Genomic DNA, 21,739 nt, shown 5'->3' on the forward strand with positions numbered 1-21,739 from the left:
TTTGGCTATTGGGGGTCCGGCCTATGGACCCCCCCTCTTTTTAAACTCTTTGTATTTATTTGTTGGTGTTTGAACAATTTTTGGCCTTTTAAGGCCGTAAACAAAACAATTTATGATGCCCTTTTTTAATAAGGGTTTAATTTAGCGTTTTAAATAAATGCCCTTTTTTTTTGGATAAGGATTTTGAGTTACCTTATGCGCGCATGCTTTTCTATTCGTGGTTCTTTTGACCCTTTGATCTTTTCTGGAAAAAACCTTTCCTTTGGGGCTTGCCTGCTTTTCTGAATCTCTTTGATCCTCAAGGCAGCCTTACAACTTTTTCTTAGTTTTTCCTATCTCTTTTTGTTATTCCTAGTACTCAATTTTGTTTTATTGAGTTTTTCGTGACTTAGGCTACTTTTGCGATTCATTTTAATTTTACTCGGTTCCGACTTATGAGTCGGACTGCTCCCGAGTTTATCATGATCGACTTCTATAGCCTCTTTACGCCGACTTGTACCTCGTCGTTTTATCCTGACGACCATCTAGGTCGGTTCATGGGATTTTCACGTTTTGTCGAGCTTAAATCAGCGCGTTTCGTAGAAAGAGAATAAAAATGGAATTTAAAAGAGATATTTAAAACGAAAGAGATCTTTATTAATTGAGGAGGTACCTTATTGCTACTAAGGGCTTTTGATTATTTATTTTCCCTTAGCCCCTACTATGATGCCTCGTTAAAAACCCTTTTTAGAAAAAACCCTTTGATTTTGGGAAAAAATCATGAAATTGGGAAAAGAGTACATCAGGGAGTAGGGTTCGCTTTTAGCTGTAGTACCTTTTCATATTACAAGCATGCCATGACCTTGGTAACTCGTTGCCGTCGAAATCGGTTACCCTATAATAGCCCTTTCCTAAGACCTCGTTGATCTTGTATGGTCCTTTCCAATTAGCAGCGAGCTTTCCTTCCCCTGATTTGTTGATTCCAATATCGTTTCTGATTAGGACCAAGTCATCTGGGGTGAAACTCCTTCGAATGACTTTTTTGTTGTATCTCGCGGTCATCCTTTGCTTCAACGCTGCTTCTCTTATCTGGGCTTCTTCTCGGATTTCGGGGAGCAAGTCGAGCTCCTCTTAGTGCCCCTGTATATTCCCGATCTCGTCGTGGAAAATCACTCTTGGGCTTTGCTCATTGACCTCTATTGGGATCATGGCTTCTACGCCATAAACTAGTCGGAAGGGTGTTTCTCCAGTGGCGGATTGGGGGGTTGTTCTGTAAGCCCATAGTACTTGTTGGAGCTCTTCAGCCCAAGCTCCTTTCGCATCTTGTAATCTTTTCTTCAGCCCTGCCAGTATGACTTTGTTGGCCGCTTCGGCTTGCCCATTGGCTTGTGGGTGTTCCACTGAGGTGAACTGGTGTTTGATGTTCATACTGGCTACTAGGCTTCTAAAGGTGGAGTCGGTGAACTGGGTTCCGTTATCTGTGGTAATGGAATAAGGTATCCCATACCTTGTGATTATATTTTTGTAGAGGAACCTCCGACTTCTTTGTGCAGTAATGGTGGCCAGTGGTTCTGCTTCTATCCACTTTGTGAAATAATCTATTCCTACTATTAGGTATTTGACTTGTCCTGGCGCTTGGGGAAAAGGACCTAACAAATCCATTCCCCATTTTGCAAAGGGCCATGGGGAGGTGATACTGATGAGCTCCTCTGGGGGGGCCACGTGGAAATTTGCATGCATTTGACATGGTTGGCATTTTTTCACAAAGTCTGTGGCATCTTTCTGCAAGGTTGGCCAGTAGAATCCAGCTCGGATCACCTTTCTGGCTAATGACCTTGCTCCGAGATGGTTTCCGCAGATTCCACTATGTACCTCCTCTAATACCTCGGTGGCTCTTGAGGTCGGTACACATTTTAACAATGGTGTTGATATCCCCCTTCTATAGAGAATATTTTTCACCAAGGTATAGTGTTGTGCTTCCCTTCGGATTTTCTTGGCCTCCTTTTCCTCCTTGGGGAGGATGTCGAATTTCAGGTATTCGATCAAGGGGTTCATCCATCCGAGGTTTAATCCGACCACTTCAAAGACTTCTTGTTTGTCTTCCATTTTTACCACTGAAGGTTCCTGGAGAGTTTCTTGGATCAGGCTTCTGTTATTTCCCCCTGGCTTGGTACTTGCTAACTTGGATAGGGCGTCTGCTATGCTATTTAGATCCCGAGTTATGTGCGTGACCTCGGTTTCTGCAAAACGCCCGAGGTGCTCCAGAGTTTTTTCCAAGTATTTCTTCATATTTGGGTCTTTTGCCTGATATTCTCCACTTATTTGGGAGGTCACCACTTGAGAGTCACTGTATACCATTACCTTGGTAGCACCGACTTCTTCTGCCAGCTTTAATCCTGCGATCAAGGCTTCATATTCTGCCTGATTATTTGAAGCTGGGAACTCAAACTTGAGGGAGACCTCTATCTGGGTTCCCCTTTCGTCTACCAATATTATGCCTGCGCCGCTTCCTGTTTTATTGGAGGATCCATCCACGTAGAGTTCCCAGGTAGTTGGTTTATCCTCTTGATCCCCTGCATATTCCGCAATGAAGTCGGCGAGGCACTGGGCTTTAATCGCCGTCCGAGTTTCGTACTTCAAGTCGAATTCGGAGAGCTCTATTGCCCATTGAACCATTCTTCCTGCAACATCCGTCTTTTGGAGGATTTGCTTCATAGGTTGGTTCGTGCGGACTCTTATTGTGTGAGCTTGAAAGTAAGGCCGTAGCCTTCGAGAGGCTATTACTAAGGAGTAGGCAAACTTCTCTAATTTGTGATACCTTAGCTCAGGGCCCTGTAGAACTTTACTGATGAAATAGATTGGGTGTTGACCGACCTCGTCTTCTCTTATCAAGGCTGCTGAGACAGCCTTGTCTGCCACGGATAGGTATAGGACGAGGTCTTTTCCGGCTATAGGTCGGGTCAAAATAGGAGGTTGGCTCAAAAACTTTTTGAACTCCTGGAATGCCTCCTCGCATTCGGGAGTCCACTCAAACTGGTGTCCCTTTCTCAATAGGGAGAACAGTGGAAGGGATCTTAGTGCCGATCCTGCCAAAAATCTGGAGAGAGCTGCTAGTCGGCCATTCAGCTGTTGGACCTCTCTCAAACAAGTCGGGCTTTTCATTTCTAGGATAGCTCTACACTTGTCGGGATTGGCTTCGATCCCTCTTTGTGTTAGCATGAATCCTAGAAATTTTCCTGCCTCCACTGCGAAGGCGCACTTTGCAGGATTTAGTCTCATCCCGTGCAACCTTATGGTGTCAAAGACTTGTGAGAGGTCAGACAAGAGGTCGACTTCCTTCTTGGTCTTTACCAGCATATCGTCGACGTATGCTTCCATTAAGCTCCCTAAGTGAGGGGCAAACACCTTATTCATCAGCCTCTGATATGTGGCCCCTGCATTTTTCAATCCAAATGGCATGACCACGTAGCAAAAGTTAGCTCTGGGCGTGATGAATGATGTTTTTTCCTGGTCTGGTTCATACATCGGGATTTGGTTATATCCTGAGTAGGCGTCCATGAACGACAAGTATTGATACCCCGAGCTAGAGTCTACTAGGGCGTCAATGCTTGGTAGTGGATAAGGGTCCTTAGGACATGCCTTATTTAAGTCGGTATAATCGACGCACATTCTCCATTTACCGTTTTGTTTTTTGACTAGCACTACATTGGCTAGCCATGTTGGATACTTGACTTCTCTGATGAAACCGGCTTCTAGGAGCGCTTGTACTTGCTCCTCTACTATTAGAGCTCGCTCTGGGCCGAGCTTGCGTCTTCGTTGTTGTATAGGTCGAGATCCCGAGTAGACCGAAAGCTTGTGGGACATGAGCTCGGGGTCTATCCCAGGCATGTCGGAGGCCTTCCAGGCGAAGAGATCGGAATTATCTCTTAGAAGCTTGGTCAACCCTTGTCTTAGGGTTTCCCTTAGGTTGGCTCCTATGTGAGTGTTTTTTCCTTCCTCTTCGCCGACCTGAATCTCCTCGGTTTTTCCCCCGGGCTGGGGTCGCAGCTCTTCTTTAATCCTTGCTCCACCGAGCTCTATTGTGTGAACTTCTTTGCCTTTTCCTCTCAGGTTTAGGCTTTCATTGTATCATTTCCTTGCTAGCTTCTGATCTCCCCTCACCGTTGCTATCCCTGCTGAGGTCGGGAATTTCATGCAAAGGTGGGGTGTCGATACCACCGCTCCGAGTCGATTAAGGGTAGCTCTGCCGATTAAAGCATTATAGGCCGACCCCACGTCGATGACTATAAAGTCTATACTCAGAGTCTTTGTCTTCTCCCCCTTTCCAAAGGTGGTGTGGAGGGGCAAAAATCCTAGTGGCTTTATTGGCGTGTCGCCTAACCCGTACAAGGTGTCGGGGTAGGCTCTTAACTCTTTCTCATCTAATCCTAGTTTGTCGAAAGCGGGCTTGAAGAGGATGTCCGCCGAGCTTCCTTGGTCTACTAGTGTTCTGTGTAGATGGGCATTTGCCAGGATAATGGTGATTACTACTGGGTCGTCGTGCCCAGGGATTATCCCTCGCCCATCTTCCTTTGTGAATGAAATGGTTGGGAGGTCGGAGGATCCCTCTTCGACCTGTTAAATTTTCTTGAGATGTCTTTTACGAGAGGATTTTGTGAGTCCCCCTCCCGCAAACCCTCCTGAGATCATATGGATATGTCTTTCCGGAGTTTGTGGTGGTGGGTCTCTTTTATCCATATCGTCTCGCTTTCTTTTTCCATGACTGTCCGACCTTTCTATGAGATATTTGTCAAGCCGACCTTCTCTGGCCAATTTTTCTATCACATTTTTAAGGTCGTAACAGTCGTTTGTGGAGTGCCCATATATTTTATGGTACTCACAGTAATCACCGCGGCTCCCTCCTCTTTTATTTTTAATGGGCCTGGGAGGAGGCAGCCTTTCGGTATTGCAAATTTCTCTATACACATCCACTACAGGAACTTTCAGTGGAGTATAAGAGTGATATTTTCTTGGCCTATCGAGGCCGAGTTCTTCCTTCTTCTTAGCTTCCCTCTCCCTTTCTTTCGTTGAGGGAGGGTGCCCGCTTAGCCTAGCGTTTTCTTCCATATTGATGTACTTTTCAGCTCTTTCCTGTACATCATTTAAAGAGGCGGGGTGTCTTTTTGATATGGACTGTGAGAAGGGGCCTTCTCTAAGACCATTGACTAGCCCCATGATGACTGCTTCGGTGGGCAGGTCTTGAATCTCCAAACACGCTTTGTTGAACCTTTCCATATAGGCCCGTAAGGACTCCCCAACCTCCTGTTTTATTCCCAGGAGACTTGGTGCATGCTTTACTTTGTCCTTCTGGATGGAGAACCTCATCAAGAACTTTCTTGAGAGGTCTTCAAAACTGGTAATTGACCTCGGAGGGAGGCTGTCGAACCACTTCATCGCTGCTTTTGACAAGGTTGTCAGAAAAGCTTTGCATCGCGTAGCGTCAGAAGCGTCAGTCAGATACATCCGACTTTTAAAGTTGCTCAGATGATGCTTTGGATCAGTGGTTCCGTCGTAGAGGTCCATATCGGGGCTTCTAAAGTTTCTTGGAACTTTTGCCCTCATTATGTCCTCGCTAAAAGGATCTTTCTCTCCTAAGGGAGAATCTTCTCTATCGCCGTGGGGATTCCGACCTTTGAGGGAGGATTCCAATTTTAAGAGTTTTCTTTCTAACTCTTTTCGTCGCTCCGTCTCCTCTTTTAGGTTCTTTTCGGCTTCCTTTTGTCGTTCCCGCTCCTGTTCTAGCTGCTCGAGGCGGCTATGGATTAATCCCATAAGCTCACTAGTGTGGGCGGGTCCTTCTTTTTCTGATTCGCGCCCCTCCGAGGAGTTCACCTTCGGATTTTTGATTCCGGAGGTGCCTTCCCTATGTTGATCATTGGCTTCCTGGTGGACGGTCTGATCTGCCTCATTGTTTCCAGTGTTCAAATTCTCTTGTTCAGAATCTGTCTCCACATGACCCTCTTCAGGGGATCTATCCGCCATCACTGGTTGATCTCTCGGGTCCCCGGCAACGGCGCCAATGTTACGGTGGGTAACCGGAGATTAATGGGCCGGATGGCGTTGGTTGGCCCAAACGTGTGAGGGAGGTGACTATCGAGTGGACCTGGTACTCGGTGTTCCTCCGTCCGACTTGTGCGTGAGAAAGAATGGGGGGTGGTACCTGCAAAGACACTCCGATGCCTAAGTTAGCCAGAGTGGGAGCAGGTTAGAATGTATATTGGTCTCTCATACCTGAATGGTGTCAGTGTATTTATAGTGGTGAACCAATAACCACCGCTGAAGTAGTGCCACCTTTTTAGGTGGATAACCGTTCCCATATCTTAGGGAGGTTAAGATATGGCTCTATGAAGTGGTTAGAGAGTTTCTAGGGGCAGTTACTCGTTCAAATGAGTGTTATCTGCCAGCTGACCCTCGTATCCGACTTCTCTAGAACAGGTCGCGTTCAGTACCGACTTCTGGGATGAAGGCTGGTACTGGGGAGAAGGTCAACCCTTTGGGTTGGGCGTCTTTGCTTGGGTCCTGGGCCCTATTTATTGGGCCAGGGTATGAACAGTATCCTTTAAAAATCGTACTACATTCAGCCTTTTATTACAATAATTAAAAAAAAAATTAAAACAAACACAACTAAAAATTATGAATAGATTTATTATCTTTTTAAAATTAAATACACATTCAAAATACAATCTAAAAAAACTGAAATTTAAAATTTAAATTTTAAATTTTTTTTTCAGATTTAATATATTTAATTATTAATATATTATAATTTAAATACATATCTAAAAATCAAATTATTCAAAATTCAAAATTTTGATTTAAAAAATATAAAATAAACCTTAAACTATCAAATTATTAATTAAACTCGTACAAAACACTCAAAGAAGCAGAGAAGTCACGTTTGCGCCATGTCGAAAATTCAGAGGCGCACATGAAAAAGTCAGAGGTGCACATCGAGAAGTCATCCTCCGCTGTCGTTCATCCTCTTCCGCGCTCATCCTCAACGCTGCCTTCCTCCTTTTCGGCGCTCATTTACAACGCTGTCTTTTTAATGTTTAAATTTAAATTTTAGATTTATGATTTTGGATGTGTTTTAAAAATATTTTCTGTATAACATCATAATTTTAGATGTGTTACAATTATTTTTTAATGTTTAAATTTAGATTTTAGATTTATGATTTTGGATGTGTTTCAAAAATATTTTCTGTATAACTTCATAATTTTAGATGTGTTACAATTATTTTTTAATGTTTAAATTTGAATTTTAGATTTATGATTTTAGATGTGTTTTAAAAATATTTTTTTGTATAACTTAATATTTTAGATGTGTTACAATTGAAAAAGAAACTACAATTGAAAATATTTTAGTTTATGTATATAATTATATTCGACCATTCATAATTGTATTATTAACATTTATATTGTATTATTAAAGTTGACTGATTTTAGATGTGTTTTAAAAATATTTTGTATAAAATATCATACTATCAGATGTATTATAATCGAAAAATAACAACACAATTTTAAATTAATTGTTGATTATATACTTTATTTGCAACAACTTTATTAATAAAATTAAATAAGATCAACCTTGTTCCAATTAAATCAGCAGAGTGTTTTTATGTTTAAATTAAAATATAATTAAAAATGTTGAACATTATATTTCTTAACAAATTACATAAACACATGTGTGGAAAATAATGATACCTTTCACCAATGCAAAATGAGAGAGTGCTTCAGCTGGAAGGTGGTGATGGTCTTCACCAATGAATCTTTTTTGGTTTGGGATTCACTAATGCGTGTGAATATCCCGTAGAATAAGAAATTTAAAAAACTGTATCTGTTACGTGAAGTTACGAAAGTAAAGCAAAGTCACCATAATCACCAATGAAGTGGGTGGGTTTTAAAATTTAAATTTAAATTAAAATCTAATTATAGATATGTATCTACAAAATAGGAACATGTTACACTAAAAAAATAATTAAATATTATTTAAATCTGATTAAAGGCTGATTAAAGGCTGATTAATATTGTACAACTAGCATTTCCCGAATCCGAAATATGAAATATCACGCCGCGATTAGGCATCTATCAAAATTTATTCTTCAATCAGTTATTATTTATAAAAATTTAATAAAATATGTATTTTAAATTTTTTCATATATTTAAACTTTAAAATTATATCTCTTTAAAATTAAAATATTTAAATTTAATAAAATAGAAATAATAAATTAAAATTAATATAAAATTGAAAAGAAGCATAGATGGAAAGATATTGCGATTCAATGTGAATTGGCAGTCCGACTCCTATATTAATTAGGTGATTCCTACGATGAAGGTTGGATCTAATTTATTTAAAAGGTTAAAATTTAATATTTAATTTTAAAAATATAAAAATAAATAATTTTAAGAGTTAATTATTTATTTAGTATTCAAAAAATTTAAGTGTTGATAAAAAGGTCTTTGAAAAATATTATCAATAAAACAATTCTTAAATAATGTTAGAATACAATAAAAATAATCAATAAATATAATATTTTTTGTAAATGACAAAAAAAATTGTATTTAGCAAATAATTTATTCATTTAATCTAAATTTTTGTGATAATATTTGAATAAATATTTAGAAGGTGCAAAAAAAATTAGACAAAATTTGATCTCTAGTTTTTTCCTTTTTTTTTTTTAAATTATGCGATCGTTCATAATTAAATTTTTTTTTTTAAAAAATTCACTTGACATAAAATTATTAAATCTTAAAGAGGATAAGATTTTATATTTTTAATAATGATGACAAAAATTCGTATAAATATGTCTGAAGTCTTTTTTTAGTATATATATATATATATATATATTTAATATGTAATTTTTTTATCATGTTTTTAAATATATTATAAAAATTTATTTGTTGTTAATTTTTTTGTGATTTTTTTTGTCAGAGATGTAAATTTTTGAATATTATTTTGATAATTTATTCTAATTTTTAAATATTTAAAATTTATCATCAAAATAAATTAAACAAAAATTAAATACTAAATTATAGACACAGTAAAATTCACTTATTAATTAATCCGAGGCCAAAAATTGAGATCTAAAAGTAAACAACTTAGGGTGTGTTTGGGAAACTCGTTGGAAGAGAAGAAGCACGTTTAGACTTCTTGAAAGCTTCGACTTTTGGTTTGGCAAATTTTTTTTTCATAAACGCAGAAGTGATTTTGCTACCAAAACCAACGTTTACAAGAAGCAACTATTTTTAACTTCTGCGTTTTCCTTACGAGCTTTTAGCCATAGATATTAACCATTTATTTATCTTTTACTAACTTTATCCTTCATATATGTTATTATATTATTTATAAAATTCTTATTATTTCTATTTATATGAGCTCTATTTTTTTATTATTTATTATTTTTATTTTTTTCAACTATTTATTTGATATTATACATTTTTATAATTGTGATTTTTTGTGTATTATGTTTGTTATTATCTTTTTATAATATGATTTATTGATTCTATTAGGTAAAGTAAATTAAACAAAAAAATTAACTATAAATAATAATAATAATAGTAAAAAATTATAGCATACTAAAAAAAGAGTACTAAAAATACTAAAAATATACTATATAAAAAGATCATAAAAAATTTTTAGATTTGTTTCGATTACTATAAAGTAAATATTTAATTTTTTATTATTTTTAGTACTCTCTTTTATAATGATAATTCTCATATACTATATTTTAGTGTAATTTTTTATAACATAGATTATGATTCTATTAAAAAAATAAATTAAATAAAAAATTAATCATAGATAATAATAAAATACGAGAGTATTAGAATAAGAGTATGATGTAAAAAAATACTAAGGTAACATTCTTAGTTAATACTTAAAAAAAATGTAACATATTTGATTAAATATTCTTATATATATCTAAAATTTATATTGTTTTATTTTTATTTAAAAATATATTTTATCTATTTTTATATGTTATTTTTATTTTAGTAAATAAATATTAATTTTATTATAAAATTAATTAATAAGATCTATTTAAATATCTAAATTAAAATGATAGGATAATATAAAAAAATTATTTAAGTTGAGGTCTATTTTAGTAATTTTTTATCTAAAAGTGATTTTGAATGGTATAAGCCAAACAACATTTATTTTACTATAATCAATTTTGATACAAAAATTACCAAACATAAATCACTTTAACACAAACTTACTTTTTATCAAAATCAAGTTTGCAAAATCAATTTTATACAAACTCCCGTTTACAAACTGTAATCCAAACACACACTTACAAGCTAGCAAAAAGGTAAGGTTCTAAATAGAGGAAATTTTAGCCTCTACGTATCATCACAATATGCATGTTGTAACTATATCACTTACACGGTTACACCAATACTGCACCTTTTGCTGACCAGTCCAAAACCGCATTGGTTGTTAACCGTAGCTACTAGCTAGTAACATTTTGCCGTATTAGTCATGTCAAGTAAAAAACATTAAAATCCACTATTAAAATTAATTATTAATATAAAATATATATTAAAAAAATTAAATAATATATATATATAAATATATAATAATTAATCTTAATATATAAATAATGTTTTTGTAGTCATGCATTTACTAATTAACGCCAAGTATACTCAAAATTAACTTGTATACTATCTTTTGTGAGAGTTGGAATTAAACCTCGGTTGTTTAGGCCAAGTCAGGAATGTTTAACCCAAAAAAGAATCATTTTATAAGTTTAGCAGCATAATCATACTGTTATTTTCCAAATTGATGCACTGGAGACTGGAGTGTCCTATTTAAAGATGCTTGGTTATGAGGAGCGGACAAATACAAAAAAATTTAAAAATAAAAAAACAAGTGCATTTGTCTGTCTCAATAAATTGAGCGCACACACTCATTACTTACTCTTGACTCTAGAGTCTTGATTCCATAGGAAGCCACAATGCTTCATCTGCTTGTGTGCATGCTCTGCATTCTCCTCTCCCCAGTGACCTCCCTCAACCAAGAAGGCCTCTACCTCCAACAATTCAAGCTAACCCTCGACGACCCCGACAATCGCCTCGCCGACTGGAACCCCCGCCATGCCACCCCTTGCAACTGGTTTGGCGTCCTCTGCGACCCCCCTACCAACACCACCGTCACCTCCCTCTCCCTCCCCGACACTAACATCGCCGGTCCATTCTCCGCCCATATCCTCTGCCGCCTCCCCAACCTCTCCTCCATCAACCTCTTCAACAACTCCATCAACGCCACCCTCCCCCTCGACATCTCCCTCTGCTCCAACCTCCAACACCTCGACCTCTCCCAGAACCTTCTCACCGGCACGCTCCCCCACACTCTCCCTCACCTCCCCAACCTCCGCTACCTCGACCTCACCGGCAACAACTTCTCCGGCCCCATTCCGGACTCCTTCGGGACCTTCCAGAAACTCGAGGTCATCTCCCTCGTTTACAACCTTCTAGAAGGCACCATCCCTCCCTCATTGGGGAACCTAACCACCCTCAAAATGCTCAACCTCTCTTACAACCCATTCTACCCGGGTCGGATCCCGGACTCGCTCGGCAACCTCACCAACCTCGAGGTTCTCTGGCTCACACAGTGCAACCTCGTTGGCACCATTCCAGACTCGCTTGGCAACTTGAAGAACCTCAGGGACTTGGACCTTGCGCTCAACGATTTGTACGGTTCCATCCCCACTTCCCTCACTCGTTTGACTCGTTTGACTCAGATTGAGTTGTACAACAACTCGCTCTCCGGGGACCTGCCTCGTGGCTGGAGAAACCTCACCGCCCTACGCCTTCTCGACGCCTCCATGAACCACTTGACGGGGACCATACCGGAGGAGCTCTGCGCGTTGCCCTTGGAGAGTCTCAACCTCTACGAGAACCGCTTTGAGGGCCAGCTGCCGCCGAGCATTGCCAATTCGCCCAACCTCTACGAGCTCAGGATCTTCGGGAACCGTCTCACCGGAAGGTTGCCGGAGAATCTGGGGCGCCATTCTCCTCTCAGGTGGCTCGACGTCTCCAGCAACCAGTTCTTGGGGCCGATTCCGTCCACGCTGTGCGATCACGGGGAACTGGAGGAGCTTCTTGTGATATACAATTTGTTTTCCGGCGAGATTCCGGCGAGTCTGGGAACGTGCCAGAGCCTGACGCGGGTGAGGCTGGGGAACAACCGGTTCTCCGGCGAGGTGCCGGCGGGGATGTGGGGTCTCCCCCACGTGTACCTTCTTGAACTCGCGGAGAATTCGTTCTCCGGCCCCATTGCGAAGACCATTGCCGGTGCCGGGAACCTTTCGCTGCTGTTTCTCTCGAAGAATAAGTTCGAGGGAGTGATCCCCGACGAGGTTGGGTGGTTGGACAATCTCGTGGAATTTTCTGGCAACGATAACATGTTCAGCGGTTCGATCCCAGAGACTGTTGTGAATCTCGGGCAGCTTGGGACCCTTGATCTTCACAACAACAAACTATCCGGGGAGCTTCCAAAAGGGCTTCATTCTTTGAAAAAGCTGAGCGTTTTGAATTTGGCCAACAATGGCATTGGTGGGAAGATTCCAGATGAGATTGGTAGCTTGTCAGTTTTGAATTCTCTTGATCTCTCCAAGAACCAGTTCTCCGGGATGGTCCCTCACGGATTGCAGAATTTGAAGCTGAACATTCTGAATTTGTCTTACAATCGTCTCTCCGGGGAGCTCCCTCCTCTGTTGGCTAAGGACGTGTACGTGGATAGCTTTCTGGGGAACCCCGGTTTGTGTGGGGATTTGAAGGGTCTCTGCAGTGGAAGAGGCCAAGCCAAGAGTTTGGGCTATGTTTGGCTTCTCAGGACTATCTTCATTGTCGCCACTTTGGTGTTCTTTGTGGGCGTGGTGTGGTTCTACCTCAAGTATAAGACTTTCAAGGATGCCAGAAGGTCCATTGATAAATCGAGGTGGACCTTGATGTCGTTTCATAAGCTGGGTTTTGGTGAAGATGAGATCTTGAATTGCCTTGATGAGGATAATGTGATTGGAAGTGGGTCATCCGGGAGAGTCTACAAGGTGGTGCTTAGCAGCGGGGAAGCGGTTGCGGTGAAGAAGATATGGGGAGGGGCAGGGAAGGGTGGAGAGAGTGGAGATGTGGAAAAAGGTGGTGGTGGACGGGTGCAGGACGAAGCTTTTGATGCGGAGGTTGAGACTTTGGGCAAGATCAGGCACAAGAACATTGTTAAGCTGTGGTGTTGCTGCACAACCAGGGATTGCAAGCTACTGGTTTATGAGTACATGCCCAATGGTAGTCTTGGTGATTTGTTGCATAGCAGCAAAGGTGGGTTGTTGGATTGGCCAACCAGGTATAAGATTGCCGTTGACGCTGCTGAAGGCCTCTCTTATCTACATCATGATTGTGTTCCACCAATTGTTCATAGAGATGTGAAATCCAGCAATATCTTGTTGGATGGGGACTATGGTGCCAGGGTGGCGGATTTTGGAGTGGCCAAGGCCGTCGAAACTGGAGGGAAAGGAGGAACCAAATCCATGTCTGTCATAGCTGGGTCTTGTGGGTACATTGCGCCAGGTTTGTAGAAATTTCATGTTATTAAATTTCACTTTGGCTCGCGTTGACTATAATTTCTCTGACTCTAAAGATGCATTTGTGGGTTTAGTGGTAGATAATACTTGTGCTTAGCTTAGCACATAGGCTTCGTGTTGTTAGTGTAATTTGATAATAGTATGGAGCTCTCTGTAGATCTTGTTCTGTTCTTGCTCTCTTAGCTTAACTAACAGCCCTTTGATGGCACTTCATGTGTACTTTTGTTGTTATAATTTCTCTAAATTACTAGACTACTAGTAATAAAATATGAACAGTTAATGATCTAAACTCTAAGAAAGTACAGATTGTGTAGCATATTTTCCTTTTGATTTTTGTTTGCAAGCATCATATTTTGTTTCGTGTGTTATTAATATATTTGTTTGGACTAGTCTGACCTTTGATTGTTTTGTTCTGCAGAATATGCATACACTCTCAGAGTGAACGAGAAAAGCGACATATACAGTTTTGGTGTTGTGATACTTGAGTTGGTTACCGGGAGGCGTCCGGTGGATCCTGAATTCGGAGAGAAGGACTTGGTGAAGTGGGTGTGCACCACCCTGGATCAGAAAGGGGTGGACCATTTAATTGACTCGAGGCTTGATTCTTGTTTCAAAGACGAAATTTCCAAGGTTTTCAACATTGGCCTCATGTGCACCAGCCCTCTTCCGATCAACCGGCCCTCCATGAGAAGGGTGGTGAAGATGTTGCAAGAGGTGGCAACAGAGAAACAAGTGAAGCCTGCCAAGAAAGATGGCAAGTTAACTCCTTATTACTATGATGATGCCTCGGATCACGGAAGTGTTGCTTGATTCAAGGCCCTGCAAGCTAAAGATCTGGATCAATTGATTCGGAAAGGAAAGTTTGAAGCTTCGCATTAACAAGAAGCCAACTTTCCCTTCAGAAAGTTGACCAAAGAAAAGAGGAGAGGAAGGTTGGGCTTGAAAAATTGGTGTTTAACTCTGAGTAGACATCTACATCAGAGGTGCTTCCCTACCAAAATCAAGTTGGTGCTTTGCATTATAACTTTATTTTTAGAAATGATATTTTCCTTTGTTAAAAGAAGTATAAGATTTTCCGGGTACATGTATATCTATGACAAGAATTTTTCCTTGTCTCTTGCATGGGTCAGGGATTTATAAATTTGTAATATCAATAGCTTCAAAGAAATTCAGGGTCCTAACTCATAACCAGTGTTCTGCTGTAAAATCAGGCTATATACTGTTTGAGCTACCCTTACCTACAAAGTTGGCTTTGAAAATCTGAAAGCAACATTATACAGTAACCTTCTTTTCTAGATCATATTAACTTAGAAGATGATAAGCCTGCGTAAGGAATGGAATAAGCAGCCTGATTGTTCTTGAATTCTCATAATTGTTTTTGGATGTTTGTATCTAAATGCTTAGAGCCTTAGACTCTTCTAAGCTTGAGAATTTGTATCTCACTTGTGTGCTGTGTACAGCTATAATTCGTTAGTAAATGAGGTTGTTAGGAAGGCTTTGTCCTCTCCGGGCCCTCTCTTTAAATTGCAGTTTCCATTCGTTTGGGACTGCGATTAAAGGTGTATCCCTAGAAAATGGCTATGGCCTTGCGGTACTGAATTTATTTATTCATTTTGATGAGACTTAACAGTGGAATTTTGTCCTTTATTGCTAGTTCTTATTGTGTCTAGTCTAGTGGTCATATTTATACGTCAACTACTATATTGTCCGATGAAATGTAAACGAAATTATTGTAAGATTAATGCTAGATTGAGCTTTTTAACCGCTCCACTTTTTAAGTTCTCTTTATAGGGTAGTTGCGGCAACCAACAATGGAATTCCAAGCTATTATTCTTATTAACGGAAAAGTAAAAGTCTGAATGCTAAATCTGAATGGCAGTTTCAAATGCCTAGCCCAATAGGCCATAAAGGCATAAATGCAGAATGCTGAGGTTGTAGGACCATTCTGTGGCCATTTCACTTGGATGCTACTGAACTTGAAACTTGTGTACTAAGATTTAGATTCTTAATCACAGTCATAAAATATTTTAATACAGTATCAACAACTCATTTGTGATTTATCCTTAAAGTTTAGGGACGCTGTTAGTTAAAAGGTTATGTTTAGCATTGTATCCTTCCTTAACTCATACATTGTCTATATACTTTCCTTTCAGTCTAAATAGATTTGAAAAAGGTCATTTCTTATACATTTCATAACGGCTGCACCAAAAACTCAATTTTTGAAGATAAAAAGAATTTGGGCGAGAAGAAACACAGCCAAAAACCTGCATGTTAAGCCATAAGTAGAGTCAAGCAAGTTACTTTAATCTAAAAGTGTTGGAGAATCTAGTACAAAAATTTATGCTGCAAACACAGACATGACTTAACACCTGAAGAGCTAAATATTGTTGGGGTTGTTCAATGTTGTAAGTTTTAAACTTGTAAATGTAACCTACCCCTTTGTGCCTAAATACTGATTGTGAACTTTCGGCTAGAATATTAGTGTGATTATTCCTTCCTCCCACTTTAGTACAAACAATGCACATGCATTAGCAGAATCTAAGGAACCGTAACATAGAACTCACTAACTAAGCTAAAGCTGCTGGACACACACACACACAAAGGAAAAGAAAAGAAAAACTACATGAAAAGGACACACTTAGAATTTTGATCATGTATCAAGTGAAGTTACAACGGTCTACAGATTTTCATTATGGCATATTATCCTTCTTGTAATCAAGAGTTTAAAGAAGAATATTATATGGACTAAAAGTAATCAATCAGAAATAAGAGAAAATAAAGTATTTGTTTTTTATAAAAAAATCATAAAATAACAAAAATGCTAATTGTATATCAAAATCAGCCACTAATGTATTTGTATATAAATATATGTTATTTAATTTATTTTTAACTAGTATTTATATTATAATATATATTTTATACTAATAACTAAATTTAATGGCTAATTTTAGTATATATTTAATATAATTGATAAAATAAATATTCACAAAAATAATATAAATATTATTTCTCTTTCAATAATCAACCTGTTTTTATCAAAACCTTGATCATAAGAAGGAGAAGGAAAAGTTTTGCCAAACAAATGCATTTTTTGTTTTAAAAAATGTTCTTTTAATGCCTACATTGCAAATTTATCATCCACTTTATTTAAAAAAAAATTTGACGTCACTTTCTAATTCTTAAATTTCATTTTTTTAACATTAAACTGAAATTAATATTCAGAGACACTTTACTTTTAGATACTAAAATAACACATTTGGTATTTGTTCCAAATTTTCCAATTTCTCTTCAATTAGGGTGAGACTTCTACATCGCGCGAAGTGGTAAATTAACGATAATATATAGTATATTTTAATAAATATTATATTATTTAAAAATTAATTAAAATATATACTTTATTATTAAATTTGATAATTTTATTTAAAATATTTTATAATATAAATTTTTTTATATTAAAATTGTATAAAATTATATTTTTATTTATTATTTTTATTTTTATATTTGTTTTAATTAACAAACTTAATTTTTTTATGTGGTATTTGTTTTCTTTTATTATTTTTGGTTATTATTGGAGTTATTTTTTTCTGTCATATGTTTTTGTAAAGACATTTTTTTATTGTCTTTTTTGTTCTATCTTTGTATATATTTGTAAAGACATTTTTTTTATTGTCTTTTTTGTTCCATCTTTATTTATATATATATATATATTTTATCTAAAATGTATGTTGGATTCGTTTACTTTTTTTTTTAACTTAATATTTTAATTGGTATATCATCTAGATTTTATGATATTAGTGTTGGTGAAGTTAGTTTCTATAATCAATGAATAATATAAATGAACAATATAAATGATATTTTAAATAAATAATATTTTTGTAATATTACCTGTTTTATTTGTGGTAACAAGGGTTGAGTTTTAGTATTTTTTGTTGGGATAAATATCTTGGTAATAAAGTATTGTTAACAGCTTTATTTATTTAAAGTTAAAATTATTTACTTTGACTTCAAATATAAGTGGAAGGTTGTAAAAATTTTTAATTGAGATGATGCTTCAGTATTATTGCTGTCTTGGAATGTAGTTAGATTTAAGACTAAAACACCCCAACTTTTGACACGTCATGACCAATGCCAACTGTTCAGGTGTTACTCGTCGTGAAGACCTACTTAGCTCTAGATTCAGAATTTCGAAACAAAAATTAATTAAAGCCTTTATTGATTCAATCGTGAATAAACTATTATTAATGGATTCAGCGTTAGTTACTCGCAATGTTAGTTTCTTTAAAGTTATGATGTACGAAAACACATGGCAACATAAAATAACATATATAAACATATGTACAAATATACACATGAGTTAAGTTTAAGGATACGTGTCGTCTATCATAAGCCGCGTATCACACCAAGTTATATGTCCAGATACAAAAGAAGAAGTCAATCCCAACCCTCACACGGGTTTCCTAAACTGGAACCGAACTACTAAGATGTCCTACCCCTCTAAAAGTACTACAAAAGCGGGGGGAAAGTAATACTAAGATCATAAAAAAAGGAGTGAAAGATTCACTGCGACTAACTTTGGAGTGATCTCCGAACATCGTCCAAAAAAGTGGTCCAAAGCGTGCTCTATATGAAGACTCCGTCGCGCGCCGGATCCACATAACTCAAGATAGAATGAAACTCAAAGAGCTCCTCTGCCGAACCCGTCTGGGGAGGGGGAGAAAGAAAGAAAAGAAGGGTGAGAACCTAGAGTTCTCATCAAGGTAAAAGGGGAACCTAGGGTCCTTGTCTCTAAGTTGTCGCGAAACAGAAAAAAAAATAACAAACACAGGAATTCAAGGCACAAACATACATATAACAAGTAGATAGTATAAACAAAAAGGAAATAGCAGTAAATAATTCACAAGAAGTACAAATGCACAAACAAGATGATGCATGCCTGTTCCTAGTGCAGGCCATGAGTTCATGTGTCGGTTGTCTACCCGCAACCGGAGGTTACTCGAAGTGAACCCCGAATATGGTCCCCTTTACTGTGTCAATTAGACACCTTGGCATCACGGTTACCCGTGTCAATTAGGCCTCATTATAATAACAGTTCAATGTGTATCACAGTAAAGAACAGTGCTATCAATTATGCGAACATTCCGGCATTAGCAATCTCAGGCTATCCGTTAGGCAGGCACTTTCGCATTAGCAGTTCGGCACAAGGCCCATTCAATATAATTCTCAACTTTTATTTCGTTCCTTGTTCCTCATTCTTCTTTCTTCTCTTTATCTCTCAATATCATTGTCTTTAACTTTAACCCTTCCTAGGGGCAACTTACATTTCTTTTCATTTCCTAAGCTTGTTTAATCTAAAATCTTCTTGTGTTATGAATACTTATGCACGACCTATTTTTCTTGGTAAGGTAACTCTAGATATCCTAATACTCAATTTAAGTTAGGTTTTGCTGAACTTGGATTAGAATTGAATTTTTTTATAAGAGTTAGAATTCTGCTACTGCATTTACAAAAATTCAGAAAAATAGACAGCAACAGTATTTTTTATAAATTTCACAATAATTCCAATTCTAATATGTTGCTTCTAAATTTTGGTAGAATTATAGTCAACATCCCTAAATTTCAAAATCCACAAATTCCAGGTTCATATCACTTCATTTGAGTAATTAATTATCAATTGGAAGTGGTGTCCTGTTTTCATAACTAAGTTCAGAATTTCTAGCAAACAACCCATCTTCCAAATGACTTATCTAAGTCTAAAAAATAGATATGGACATGAAACTTATTCTCACTTAATATAGACTGATAAATATTTAAAACCCTTTTGGGAGAAACTCAAAATTCTGTTTAAATCAAAAGTTATAGCGTCTGGAAGTTGAGACTGCAGAACCAGAAAACCAGAAAATTCTACAGCAACCACTACAAAAATTCATATCTTTCAAACCGCTTGGCCAAATTTCCTGAAATTTTTATGGAATATTCAAGACGCACTAAAGTTTTACAGAAAAATAATTTCATCTAAAATTTAGGTTTGGACTGCTCCCAGAAAGTCGTTCGTTCTACTGCCAATTATATAGATTTTGTAGAAATTCTGCAAAATATATTTCCAACAACCTCACATACCAAATCTTATGTTCAAGCCTAGAATTCATCTAAACCCATAATTTTACCTTTATTTTGACTAACTAAAGTTACTAGCATGGTCAGCATAGCTCTAAGAGTTTATACTCATTAATTTACCCCTTTTTACAAACACACATTCATAACTCTAATTCACTTTTTTGCATTTCATCATAACAGAAAATCAATAAACACTTCTCATCAATCAAACACATGATAAACCATCAATCATCACCAGTACACACAGCTGCAAACAAGATATTCTATATATACTATCTCTTACCTCTCCTTGAGAATTTCATAAATCAAAGTCTGTCATTTGCTATATTAAATTAGAAAACCCTAACAAACATAATTAAAGAGATTTGTCAATTCAAAGGGCTAATTGGCCAAGTTACATATCGAGCAAGAAAAGAGTTCTTACTTTTGTGATGGGCTGAATTGATTGGTTTGGTCACCAATTAAAAGAATTGAAGCTCAATAAGGGTAGAATCTTTAATTTAGGGAAAACTAACAGAACATAGAGTTACTGATTCTTACCCAACAAGAAGAACACTAAGAAAACCAGGAAGAGAAAGAGGTAGGGTTCCTTCGTTGGCTTCGGGTAGCAGCTCCCTTAATGTCCCTTCTCTTTCTTCTTGGTGGTGACGCACGCAGATGATGATGATTTCTGCTGGGTCTTCCTCTTCCTTCTTCTTGGCCACCACTCTTGCTTCCTTTCTTCTCTTCATGTGGTTTCCAGGAAAATTGAGAGACTTGGTTCATCTATATATATCTACAGAAGGTAGAAAGAGGTGAGCTAGTGTGGCAAGGCTTCGTGGCCTCCTTCTTTTGCAACACCACATCACAGTGATTACATGAAGAGGTAACCATGGTTTTCTTTGAAAACACGTTCGGTTGTGAGAGGAGAAGAGAAGATGAGTTTAATTAGAGTTTCTTTAGGTCTGGTTTATTTAAGGGAAGCATGGTTTGGTTGAACTGGGAGAAGGGAAACCAAACTGGTTCAAGGGTTTGGATTATCTAACTAATATGGTTCAATGATTCATTCATTAGTTCTCTTCAAGAACAACCAAGGAGATTATTAAAATATTCTGGGAGTACTTATTTCATAGAATAATTGAATCGGAAAAAAGTTCGTCACTTGGAAGTACTAAAAGAAAAGTTTTGCGTTATGTGTTCTAATTCTAATTTGTTATCTATGCTATATATATATATATATATATATATATATATATATATGAACCTATGCGTGTCAGCGAACGCTGTAAAGAATAAAAAATCACAGGCCTCATGGGGTAGGGTGGTTACATTCTACCCCCTAAACAAAATTTTGTCCACAAAATTTCATTACCTCGAGTGTGGGGATCGGTTTCGGTAGTATTTTCCGCATCCAAAACAAACACTCTTCTTGGCTGTTGCTGTCCAGGGAAATCAAATTCAGGCTTTCGGCGTATGCATTCTTTGGTTATATGTCCGGGCTTTCTGCAATTACAGCAAACCCCAGATTTCAATAAACAGGGTTTGCCTCCATGATTCTTTCCACACACAGTGCATGTCAATTTTGGTTGGGTTGGTTGTAGCTGTTTGCTTAAGTCCGGCTGTCGAGTTACTTTGAAGTTCTTCCTTGAGGAGCGAGGTTACGATTGAAATCCCTTGTTGGAAGGTTCCTGTGGTTAGTTTGTGCTGCCACCAGCTTCTTTACACATTCCTCCGTCTGTTGGCTCTTGTTAACTAATTCTGCAAAATTTTGTATTTCCATCGGGCCCACATGAGCTAACAATTCTTCTCTAAGTCCTCCTTCGAACTTGATGCACTTCTATTTCTCGAATGCAGTTGGTGCTCCTTGACAAACGTTCGAGAACCGGCATAACTTTTCAAATTTACGAGTGTACTCAGTGACTGTCATGTTTCCTTATTTCAACTGAAGCAACTCCAATTCCTTAGCGGTGCAAAAATACTTAGGAAAATACTTCTTATAAAATTCAACTGAAAATTCCTCCTAGGAGATGTCAATAGCTTCTCTTACTAGTAGTTGG

At 37.5% G+C, this 21,739-nt stretch overlaps 1 protein-coding gene across 1 annotated transcript; it reads left to right on the forward strand.

Annotated features, from left to right (window-relative positions):
- The first annotated feature begins 10,787 nt into the window (after positions 1-10,787).
- Positions 10,788-14,834, forward strand: LOC107631198 (receptor-like protein kinase HSL1). Its single transcript, XM_016334559.3, has 2 exons — positions 10,788-13,575; positions 14,008-14,834. The coding sequence occupies exons 1-2, from the start codon at positions 10,968-10,970 to the stop codon at positions 14,397-14,399; spliced, it is 3,000 nt and encodes a 999-aa protein (XP_016190045.1). The 5' UTR covers positions 10,788-10,967; the 3' UTR covers positions 14,400-14,834.
- The last annotated feature ends 6,905 nt before the right edge of the window (positions 14,835-21,739 follow it).

The sequence above is a fragment of the Arachis ipaensis genome, chromosome B3, assembly GCF_059453495.1.
Source record: "Arachis ipaensis isolate K30076 ecotype BB chromosome B3, ASM5945349v1, whole genome shotgun sequence".
Classification (NCBI taxonomy): domain Eukaryota; kingdom Viridiplantae; phylum Streptophyta; class Magnoliopsida; order Fabales; family Fabaceae; genus Arachis; species Arachis ipaensis.